General features: G+C 35.4%; 1 protein-coding gene across 5 annotated transcripts in view; it reads left to right on the top strand.

The window, feature by feature from the left end:
- Positions 1-12,074, top strand: part of ZFAT (zinc finger and AT-hook domain containing) — a 124,816-nt gene that overhangs the window by 99,531 nt on the left and 13,211 nt on the right. For all 5 annotated transcript variants that reach the window (XM_027711338.2, XM_027711337.2, XM_039384376.1 and 2 more), the window contains 5 exons: positions 731-819; positions 3,306-3,444; positions 7,910-8,028; positions 9,729-9,855; positions 11,406-11,536. In XM_027711338.2, coding sequence (XP_027567139.1) covers positions 731-819; positions 3,306-3,444; positions 7,910-8,028; positions 9,729-9,855; positions 11,406-11,536 — 605 coding nt within the window. The remainder of the gene's footprint in view (positions 1-730; positions 820-3,305; positions 3,445-7,909; positions 8,029-9,728; positions 9,856-11,405; positions 11,537-12,074) is intronic.

Below are 12,074 nucleotides of genomic sequence, written 5' to 3'. Positions count from 1 at the left end.
TTCTTCATTGTTCATTTTGGCTCTTTTGCTTTTGGAGTAGTTTTTAGCATATTCTTATTCCACATCAGACAAATGCAGTTTGCCAGACAGGGTGTTTAGTTCAGGAATGAAGTCCTTCTGTAATTAATATACCTTGTAATTTGGCTGGAGGTAACAGGACTAATAGAATCTTAAAGGCAAAATATGGAGAAAGGGAGTATGAGACCCAGAAAATAAAAGGAAGGAAATTCTGTTAATTTAAAATATAATGGAAAAAAAAGATTTGTGAGAGAGAGTGCTTTGAAGGGAAAATGCATTTGAATCATAACAATTCAGTGCTTGGGACAGAAGTAGCTAAAACCGTGTAAACATGATCAAACATCTGTTTTCAGGATTTCCAAATGTGCTTTACAAACAGCAAAGTAGCTGTGCCTGCAGTTGTAAATAATGGATTTTTTTCTTCTATTTAGACTGCACTATAACAATTCTCTTTCTTCTTTCCCAAGTGACTATTCCAGGAGAATCTAGATTATTTAATGCTTATAATTTAAAGATGATACTCGAGCCTTTTTTCTTCTGTACTCTGGTCTTAGCTCTATTTAACCAAAATTTTGCAGAGTAAGTGCCAGACTTCTTGTATTGTTCATTGTTCATTCTTAGCATTTTGGAATTCGTCTTTATGAGATAATAGAACCAGTAGATTTCTGAACTTAAATAGGAAAAAATATTCCATTTTCTATTCCCATTTCAGGAAAGCAGTTTAAATGTACAGTGTGTGACTATACAGCTGCCCAAAAACCACAGCTCCTACGTCATATGGAACAACATGTCTCTTTCAAGGTAAGGAAAAAAAAAGCATGATTATTTAAATCATGCTTAAAGTGGTTAAGAAATACATGAAACTTTTGACAACAGTTTAAAACCGGCACATTTTCTTGTTTGGTGACAATAATGGTGCATGAACATTTTAATATTTTGGAAATTTTGACTTTATATTCAGACTTTTGAGATAGGGTTATTTTGTTCATGGACAATTTGTAATTATAATCTGTACTTGCCAAAAATATCTATATGTTGCAATATAAACCAAACATTATTGGTTTTTTTGATTGTCAGTCCTTGAGAGAATGAATCTAATACATACCTTAAAATGTTCTAGTGAGGTAGGAAAGCAAATCCCATACATCACTGTTCATTTCTCACTTTATTTTTCTCTGAAAGTTTGCCAGTCTTTTGTACTGTAGATGAGTTTATATACTTGAAAATTGAAGAGAATTAAATTTAAAACACCCCTTTTATCTGAAATATGTCTTGGAAAGAGTTTTCAATATTGTTAATGTCTCTAGGAAGTATTTAAATTAGAGATATGATTTATTTTAATAAACTGTAGTATGGTTTTATTTCTAGATTTCGTGTTGGTTCTCACTGTGATAAGTCTTGATGTAATGAATTGTGAAATGTTATATTCAGTAACTAGAAATCATACTAGTTTATTTTCCAGAAAAAGCCAGTGTTTTATATTTATGAAAATATGCACTTTAATGTAATGCTTTATCTTGGCAATAAGCATATTTCTTACTGAAAACATCATAGTGTTTTCATGTGCAACATCTTGCATTATCTGACGGATCATTTTGCTTCTAGAAAGAGTACACTGCAGCCATTCTTAGTAAGCACCATAAAGCAGAAAGGAAAGCAGTCTTTTCAATGGTGATTTAAATTTTGGGAGGACGAGGTATTTAAGAAAATGAAACAAGTCATCTAAAGAGATGATACATTTTGAACAAATAATTTTTCTTTCTTAAGTATGTGGCTTTGCTCTGGACTTATCTTTCGAAAAGGATTTTTTGTAAATGCAAATACGTAATTTTCCTTTTTGATGGCTAAAGTGATGAATGTACTCGTAGTGCAGTTCTTGAAATACAGCTGATTCTGACCTCAGGATCAGCCTGCACATAAGTGTAGCAATTCAAGGCATTGTCAAGAGAACTGCAAAACACTGAAGTAGATCAATCATTAGTATTTATTTAAAGGAGTTCAAAACCTTTTTGTTAGTAATGTGTTCCTTCATTCTAGGACAGATGTTTGCATGCTTATCAGACTCAGAGAAATGTCACTACTTACATGACCTGATGATCCTTTAATCTGTCATATTTCTCAGCTCCATGGATTTGCAATCCTGCTGTCCAATAGCAAGTAATATACACGACTTGCAAGAATGTCGAGAGTGGTACAAGAACACAGCAGTGTGTCTGGATTATTTTCTTGAAAAAACAGCAGTTTCAGCAATAGAAAAGCGGAGTACCCCTCTCTGTGAAATTGCATAGCTGAATGTCACAGTACTCTCTGAAATGTAGGGCTAAGGGAGCCTGAACATCACTTTTCTTCTTTATTTTTGCTGTTTGGAGCCTGAAGGAAGGTCATGAGCAGCAGGCTTTGGAGAGTGTTCTGGTCAATGGACTCTGACTGCAGATATTTCCCTGCTTTAAATTCATCTTCTATAAACATTTATGTACCAACCATTTTCTGCTGACTAACTTTAGGTGGGCCTGTTTGCTGAGCATGAAACATTTTCCATCCCATTCTGAGGTACTTGACTTTTCCCTAAGGACTTTGGTCCTTTTCCAGGACCCTGATGGTTATGGCAAGCTTCCTGTAACTGTGATATATCTCAGTCAGGAAGTTATTCTCAAAGGTTAACTTCAGTCATAAGTGCTTTTTTTTTTCCCTGTCCTTTTTGCTTTAGAAATGTCTCTCCCTGTCAGTTGAAGGGAGACATATGTTCTTAAAAATTAATTAATTTAATTCCCGAAATTAACCCACCAAATGGTCAGAGGAATGTAAGTGCCAGTGAAAGGGAAGCAGTTGGGAGCATGCTGGAGAGAGAAGGAAAGGAAAGAGATGAGCCTTGCCAGGTACCTGTTAAATTAGGTTGGCTGTCATTTGTAGCTTCAGTTATTTGAGCTTCAGTTATTTGAGCTGTCTTGCTCCCCCTTTTCAGACCAAAGCTCATAGCAACTGAGTAATTTCCTTGTAGTAGAAAATCTCCACGTGGTCAGACCTGTGATGTTCAATTATGAAAACACAGTTTACTGAATTACAAAAAATAATGTTTTAAATACTCGGTGTCTCGCACGTAATAAAAGGTACCAAATTTTAGGTAATGTTTAGTTTCAACTTCCATTTATATTGAATTTTGGAAGGTGTCCTTGCAAGGTGCCTAAACCAGAAATGAATATGGTTTCTTGGGATCAAAACATTGCAGCTTAGATCTGTATCCTGAAGAAGTGAGGAGATCAGTCTAACATCTTCATTTTTACTCACAGCCCTTCCGATGTGCACACTGCCACTATTCCTGCAATATATCTGGTTCCCTGAAGAGACATTACAACAGGAAGCATCCTAATGAAGAGTATGTAAATGTAGGGTCTGGGGAGCCTGCAGCCGAAGCCCTTATCCAACAAGGTACATCTTCACCATATAAAATTGTTACTTTTTTTTTTAAGCAAACTTGGTGTAAAGATAAGCTTTTGTGCAATATGCATTCCTCAGTTTATTGAGTGTTATATGATAAACCATTGCTACTTCTTAGCAATTCTGAAATGGCCACCCTTTACCCTTCATTCAGTGTCCTTTGTTCTTGGTTTTTAAGAGAGGGTGAACCAAAGTTTTGTTTGACCTTGCCTGTGCTATTCATTGTTTCATACATTTATCATTTACACTTGTTTGTCTCTTTCTGTAAGTAAAGTATCACTCTCTGTTTGAATGAATGATGAATTTCTGTGACAGTTCTGCAAGGTTGAACTCAAGGTAAGGATGAGCAAGTGTAAGGAAAGAGACTGAAGAGTAAAATGGCAGCAAATTATTCCTCCACTGGTTAAACCTGGGGACAAAGAGAGTTCAGGTAAAACTGGTTGTGAATTGTGTTTTTCCCTTTTTTTTTGATAGAAACTACCAGCAGTTTCATAATATCTTTTTGAATCTTCAAAGTTACTGGTTTTGTTGAAGTGAAACAGAGACCAAAATAATGCCATTGTGTTAGATGATGAATTAAATATAATTTTTCTAATATGACATTATTAATAGATGGTATTTCCAAATCATCTGAGATAGAACATTAATTTATTGAAGGCATTAATCCATGTTAAAATACTGAAGTCATGGCACAGAGAAAGATACTCAAAGTCTGAGATTCTTCCTTTAAACTTGCCCTATAAGGGAAAAATATATAACTACATTGAGGAATTTGAGCCTGTATTATATTTTATGGCATTTCTTTGTTTCCTTTTTGTCAAAAACCAACCAACCAACCAAAAAATAATTTACAAAGTAAATCTCTGTCTATAAATTTCAGGGTAAGAATGCACAGTATAATTTTAGGATTATTTTCACAGACAGTGAAAGCTGACAGGGAACCTGCAGTTGTTTTAAAGAAGTAATATTGACTTGGTCAGCACTCAGAGCCTCTATTCTGTAGTCACCCTGGTGCAGGAAGAACTGTGCACTATGGGGAGCTTTATTTAACTTTCCAAATATCTGAGCACTGCAAGGAATTATTTGTTCATAACCACTCTTAAGAATAGGGACCCGAGGATGAATTCTGTTAATATAAATTAGGGATCATACTTGCAATGTTTTGAACAAATAAAATTAATCATATGCTAATTAAGCTTTCCTTCCCCTTTGGGAGCCAGATAAATGCACTTCTGGAAGTAATTCTTTACCACTGAAACAAAAGAACTGAAATGTCTTGAAAATGCAGTAGTCTTACAATGAAGAAATTAGAGTGAGATGAGAGAGAAGAGCCTTTAATTTTTTCTGTAGTGGGCATCCTTTTTTCACCACGTTGGAACATTGGATAATGATTAAGAGGATGAAATTTAACAAGTCCAAATGCCAGATTCTGCACCTAGGACAGAATTCTGTGTGACATGAGTCTAAATGGGGAGAGGAGTGGCTGGAGATCAGCCCTGCAGACACAGAATCACAGATTTCTTAGCATGCTATAGAAACATCAGTTTTTCTCAGTCTTTTGGTATCTCACTGGGGGAAAAGTGTTCCTTGTGGGAAACATTTGCCTTTGGAGGTTATAAACATGAATCCTATTGAAGTTAATAAAAGTTTTCCTGATTTGGAAATCAGATGATGTTCTCTATTTGGTTTACACAGCACAAACAGATCACTGTGGACACATTAGGCAGTATGACAAGTATGTCATACTTGTCATATATGACACTTGTATGTCATGCAAGTTATTAGATATTAGGAAGAAATCCTTTACTGTGAGGGTGGTGAGGTCCTGGAACAAGTTGCCCAAGAAGCTGTAGATGCCCCATTCCTGGAAGTGTTCAAGGCCAGGTTGGATGGGGTTCTGAGCAACCTGATGTACTGGAAGGTGTCCCTGCCCATGGCAGAGGGGTTGGAACAAGACGATATTTGAGGTCCCTTCCAATTCAAACCATTCTATGATACTATGTGTTTCTGAGCTGTTTGGGCCAGGAGTTGCACCTTGCTGTCTGACAAGCTTCTATTTAGTTCCAGTTTACTGTATTCATAGATGCGAAGAGCAATTTTGGGAAATTATTCATGTATTCATATAAGAGAAGAAGACCTTTCAGACCTGATATTAAACAAATCCTTCGAAATGAAAGGACTGTAGATGAAAAGGAAAAGGTGAGAGAACCAGCAAGCCAAGAGGATTTGGAAATAAATTGAGAGGGGAAAGTAACAAAGATTAATATCTAATAAAAGCTGTCTATATCTATTCATATTGTATTCTGCTTGTTCTAAGTTACCCACTGAGCCCAGAGTGAATTCCCTCACACTTGCTTGTCTTCTCTACTCTCAGCTGGGTTTTGATTGCATTGCAGGCACTGCAAATAATCTTAATTGGAAATATTTATATGAATGTAGACTGCTGGACTGTACTCAAGATTCCTAGAATGAGTTTATAAATAAATGAATGATTCATAGAAGGGACCATGTTCATTTCAGCAACTGCATTGCCAAGGATAGACAGCAGTATTTAATTTCTGAGCTTGTATTAGAAATTGAGATCACCTAGGATCAGAGAAATGCTTGGGATTTTGCAGTATGTGTGTATGTTTCTTAGTTTAAATAGAAGTCTGTGATCTGACATTTATTTTTGTATTTTAAAGTAATAAAGGAAAATAAATAGCATGAGAATTTGATGTATTCTGCAGAGGGTACAAGAATATTAGATATGCATTACCCACTAGTTTTTCTGCAAGGCCCTGCTCATTTCATAGCTTGTTTTTTATTTTTTTTTGCTTTGTGTTGGGCAGAGCACATAACATTTTTCCCAAATTGTTTCTTTTCTCCTCATGGATACTCCCTACCATCCGTTGTTTTGTTTTTGTATCTGAGAGACAGATTTTCACTTTGTGTTTGTGCAGTGACTTGTGCAGTACATACATGACAATCCAGTTGTGGCCTCTATGTTCTGTTATACAAATACTATCACATGCTTTCTTTGGACAGAAAATAATAGTTGTCTTTTGGAGATTTAAGGCTAAAAATAAAATGGAGAGCAGATGTCAGTGGAAACAAGTTGTGGAGCTATACAATATCTGTGTGCAGTATTTTGCTGCAAACATCAGTTTTGGTTTTGAAAGTAGTTAAGGTGTATAGTTCATTGACTTTGTATGTCACCTATTATTTTAAAGAATGATATAAAACTAATTTTTCTGAGCTTTCATATCAACTCACTGACATGGAGTTATGTATTACCAATTTAATTCTATGCTTCTGTTATTTGTTCTTTAATTAAAGCCATAATGACAAAAGTTACAGATTTAATTTACCTGATGTGTTAAAATAGTTTTGATATCAAAGTAATGTGGAAGAGTGTTCACTGTTTCACTCCAATGGCTTTTTTCTAATGCTACAGATTGGTGTGAAATTAATATGTAATTTCATTTACTGTAACTAAATATGTCTTTGTTCTAATCTGAGCTATTTGAGTGAAACTGTTTCAGTTTTGTTTAAGATGGAGTACTGAGCATCTACTGTAACAGTAAAATTTGGTAAAGGCCCATAATAGAGAGCAAAGAGGGGGATTTTTAGAGGAATAAGGGTTGATGAAATACCCTAGTGACTGTGTGTAGTTATATTCTGTTTTATCAAAATAAAAAGTTTATTTCTTTTCACCTGGTAGCATACCATATGGTAGGTTTTCATTAATGTAAAATGGGATTTTTTTTCTAATCACCTTATTTATAAAAGGCTGTGCAACCAGGTCTTGGCTTATAACCAGCTTCTGAGAGTCTCTTTGAAGTATTTGAACATGATGGGTAAGAATTATCATTTGCCACAGTAATGTGGAGTCAGCCATCTGGTATCATAGTTCCTAGAGTGGCATGAGGCACTTCCCCAGCCATTAGATTTGTTAGAGTGAGTTCTGGTCACCTAATGCAACACTTTATCACGTGCAGATTATTTTTATTCTGCTTTAGTCAATAGAGGGGAAAAAAAGAGAAATACTTATTTGCATAATTACAAGCAGCCGAGATGTGACACTTGGCCAAATGACTTTCATAAGAAAAAAAAGTAAAAGCTGCTTAATCAAATGTAGAAAATTTGATTCTTATGATTTCATCATACTCAGTTTTTTACCTGTAATACTGCATGCTGACACAGTGAACATTGTGCTAAATTCATGCTACGCATCATTTTGTACACAGAAAACTTAGATTTACAGTTTTGTATGTTAACATAAAACTCTCATAAGCAAAGATAATTTGTTAAAGATGACATTACGTTGTTAACTCTTCCTAGTTTACTTTGATAATGTATCAAAAAATATTAGTTTGTTTGAAACTTAAGAAATGGGATCAAATTAAACAGTTACTGCCTTGAAAAAGAATTTGTATGAAAATAACTCAAGGAATTTATTTGTGTTTCTCTATAGGTGGCATTAAGTGTCCTGTTTGCAGCTTTGTGTACGGTACAAAATGGGAGTTCAACAGGCACCTTAAAAACAAGCATGGAATGAAGCTGGTGGAAAATGATGGGGAGACCAAGTGGGAGGTAAAACAAAGTTGCCATGGCTTTGACCCTGAGATCTTTTAAAATTCTGGGGAGAAAAGGAAGGATAATAATAAGAACTGTACAGAAATGTAGATTTGACTTCATGTAAGCTTAGAAGGTTGTGTGATCTCATCTTCATTTGATGCATACGTTGCTATGACTGTTAAACTTTAATATATGGTAGGATTAACAACCTTGTAAATGCTTATTTTTTGCATTTTAGCACTCTAGTCCTCTATTTGCAGCAGAAAGGCTGAAAGTTTTAGCAAAAAAGATGTGAAATTGGAAAACTTACTGCATTTTTATATGCCAAATTTTAATTGGTGTTAACTGCAAGATGAGTAAAGCTGAAAACTTGTATTGAATTAATGAAAAAAAGTTATCTCTTGGTCCAGAGAAGATTAGAATCTAGAAAACTGAATCTTTAAATTGAACAGCTGAAAAAATTGTAATATTATACAGAGTAAGTCTTCTATCATTTGTTCTGTGGTTTCAACTTCAGTCCAAAGTATATGGAAAATGTGGATCCTTTCCAACTCAGACTATTCTGTGATTCTGTGAAAATCACAGTATCTCTAAGATCAGACTTTAAAAAAGTCAAGTTAGACCTAAGAAACTGAGTTTGGAAAAAACCAAACAACCTGAATTTTCTCCATTTGGGGCGAGGTAGGGTAGGGCAGCTACCTTGAGAGGACAATACCCCTTTCAGGCTTTCCTCTGCTGTCATACTTAGGGCAATTTGTTTTAAAATGGAAACTCTCACCCTTACAGAGCAGAACTGACTGCAGATGCAGAATCTCTGGAAAAAAACACAGATTTAGACACCTTTACTTAAAAAATTACAGTTGGCAAGTTGAGTCTCTTCCACTGCCTAAGTAGGCTGGTTTTGATGTTCAGTGAGAGGAAGAAGCCAGAAGTCAACTGCAGTTGGCTGACCTGCGCTGTTAAGACCTCTTCTGCTAAATTTTGGCCTGGCCCCCATTATTAATCTAATGCCTGATTTGTGAGAGCTGACCTTCGGGTCTTGTCTAATAGTTATTGAGTATCCACACACAGAAGGTTAAGTCCTTGAAAAATACGGGATTAGGTTCTATTTGGACAGTTATTCAAAGAAGACAGGACAAGCATTTTAAAATGTAGTCCTTCAAAGTCTTGTATCCACATTTCAAATGATTCTCTGTACACCTTCCCAGTAGATGCCCAAAGTTAAAAAAATGAGAGGACATCCCGTGTGCAGACATGTCTCTGCTGCTGAACTGGCTATAAAGAAGGAGTCCCATCAGAGCAGGAGTACATATTAAGAGCTTGTCTTGAAAAACATAGTTCATGGAAAGGATAACTTTTCTGAAACAAAATGCTACTTTCAAATTGGAGTCATGTTTTACCAGATCTGCATTAATTTTGCTCAAAAGGTCTCTGCTAAACCCTAATACAATAGAAGTCTATTGTTAGTTCTAAAATAACTGCAACAAAAATAAATCAGGATAATTTAGTATATTTAAAACAACTTTTGAACTAGAATCTAGAAGAAAATTGTGGGATGATATCCTGACTCCCATGTAATATTCTTCTTGAATTCTGTTTCACACAGTATTTCTATAACTCTTGTTACAATACTTGTTGTCCAAATCACATTCCATATTGTTCTTTAAATTGCTAAAATGAGATTATTCATGCCTTGGCTGGGTTTTGTTTCCAAGTTAACTGCTGAAGTTTCTGAAGAAGCATCCACTCAGTATGTCCATATCACGGAGGCTGGAGAAGATGTTCAAGGCACTCAAGCTGCTGTAGCTGCATTACAGAACCTTAGATATACTTCTGAGAATGGTAAGCTACCTTTTTTCTAGGTTGGAACACAAAATACATCTTTTTTTCATAAATACCTAATTCTTTTGAGTACACTGGGCAATATAAGATCTCCTGTGATCTATTAAAAATGATGAAATTAGTCATCCAGAACTTACTTCTTGGGGGCTATATTTTCTTTGAGGATAAATGAGAAATTACCATTCTTTATGAATTTCTGTATCCTTAAGTCGTTAATGCTTATCACAGCCTGTTTTGCACTTTATTATTAGCTGTGTGGAATTTCCTGCCTCTATTATTAAATATACTGTGAAATTAGCTATCTTGGCAGAGTAGATGGTGTGTATCTAATGGCAATTCCCTGGCTATTATTTCTCTCCCTGCTTGAGGCAGCCGGTCTGCAGGAGTGACACGGTGGAATAGCTCATTTACCACATTCCCAAGGCGGTACTAACAAACTCAGTTTTGATGGCACACAAAACTAAGTGAGCTATTCTGTATCAGACTGAGGAAGAAAAGAGTGGTATTAGATAATGGTTGCTAAGGGAGAAATAACAAAAAATGGAGGAAAAGAAAAAATGTCCAGATTTCTGAGAGTGTTAAAACATCAGAGGCTAAAGTAGGTTTGTTTTATGTGTTTTGGTTTTATATATATAAAAATAAGTAGTTATCAGAAGACACCATTTTACAGTTGTTTACCATCGTGGTCTTTATAGCTCATAATACAAATAAATAAATAAACATGATTCTGGAATATGCTGCACACGGCAGTTTTGATTTTAAGCACAAGGCTGTAGTTTTCAGAGTAGAATGATGTACTTTTTAGTGCAACCAGCTTCAGATACTCTTTCAGCATATTCCCTCTCAGTATGAAAAACAGTAGCATTTTGTCTAAAGGCAGTTTTATAGGAAAAAAACCAAGCAAACATTTTTCAGTACTCAGATAAAGTTGTTTTGTATGTAAATAACAATATATAACCACTTTCTGGTTTTAATTAAATTATCTGACCTAGGTTTCCATTGCAATATCAACATCGGTGTGAAAGGGTTTGGGATTAAGAGATGAGATTTATTCTATTTTCTGTCTCTTTCCTATTTCTAACAGTGATTAAAGCAAATATAAGGCAGCTTTACATAAGTCTGACAGTTTCTTTTGCTTTCTGACTGTGGTTATAGGTATTTAGTCAGGTTCTGTTTGAGGTGAATGTCTGGCAAATACACATTTGGGTTTATAAAGTCTTGCCGCTTCACTAATTTGCAGTTACTGTTGTGAGTTGTGCTTGTTGTTTCTTATTCAATGTGTTCTTTTAGATCTCTTTCAAATAGGCATAAAAGTGATCAGTGTGGCTTCACCTGCTGATTCATGTATTCTGTGGGCACATTTGTTTTGTGAATATTTCCCTGCCATAGTTCTGTTATTAGAGTGTCTTGTTACTGAGCTGTTAGAAACGTACAAACAGTGAGCCAGGGCTAAGGCAGGAGGGGAAGGAGAGAGCCTGTACCACTTTGGTTCACATACCCTTAGAGCTGTTTTACTGTAATGATCTTGTGGCTGCTCTCGTTCTGATAAGGTGAAAGACTTGATCCAACAGCTGTAAACATCCTGCAGCAAATCATTGAGTTGGGTTCAGAGTCTCACGATGCCACCGCAGTTGCTTCTGTAGTTACGATGGCGCCTGGCACGGTGACAGTAGTAAAACAGGTAAGAGCTCTTTTCTTCTCTAAAGCACATATATTTAATTTTCATATATTTGTTGTGAAGTAGGTGTTACTTTGCAAGGGCCAGATTTTAAATTACTGTGCAAGACATGTATAGAATTTTTTCTGAACTGTTTTTTTACTGTGTGTTGTGTGTATGTCTGTTTATGTCTACACATATACATAATTATACATATATGCATATATATTTTTTAATATAGAAAAATGCATATATTTTTGTATATATGTAAAATACTATTGAATAAATACACATATATGTGTACATGTGTATGTATGTGAAAATACAGCTTTTTTTGAGCATTGTGCACAGGCACTTAATGCCATTGCCATCTAAAAGAATCGAGAGGTCCTTGGTGCAGCAAGTAGAAGGAAATAATTTTCAATTTGAGGTGCCTATTGGGTTCAAACATCAAGACTTTTGCTCAGTATTTCCTCCTCACAGGTCTGCTAACTTTGTTGCTGGCATTTTTCATTCTCCTCACTCCAGACTCCACCTATTCCTTCTATTTCATCGTAAGTCT

Source organism: Pipra filicauda, unplaced genomic scaffold (genome assembly GCF_003945595.2).
Source record: "Pipra filicauda isolate LSUMZ 115617 unplaced genomic scaffold, ASM394559v2 scaffold34_size3990699_pilon, whole genome shotgun sequence".
NCBI lineage: Eukaryota > Metazoa > Chordata > Aves > Passeriformes > Pipridae > Pipra > Pipra filicauda.
This window is presented reverse-complemented; position numbering and strand designations above follow the sequence as displayed.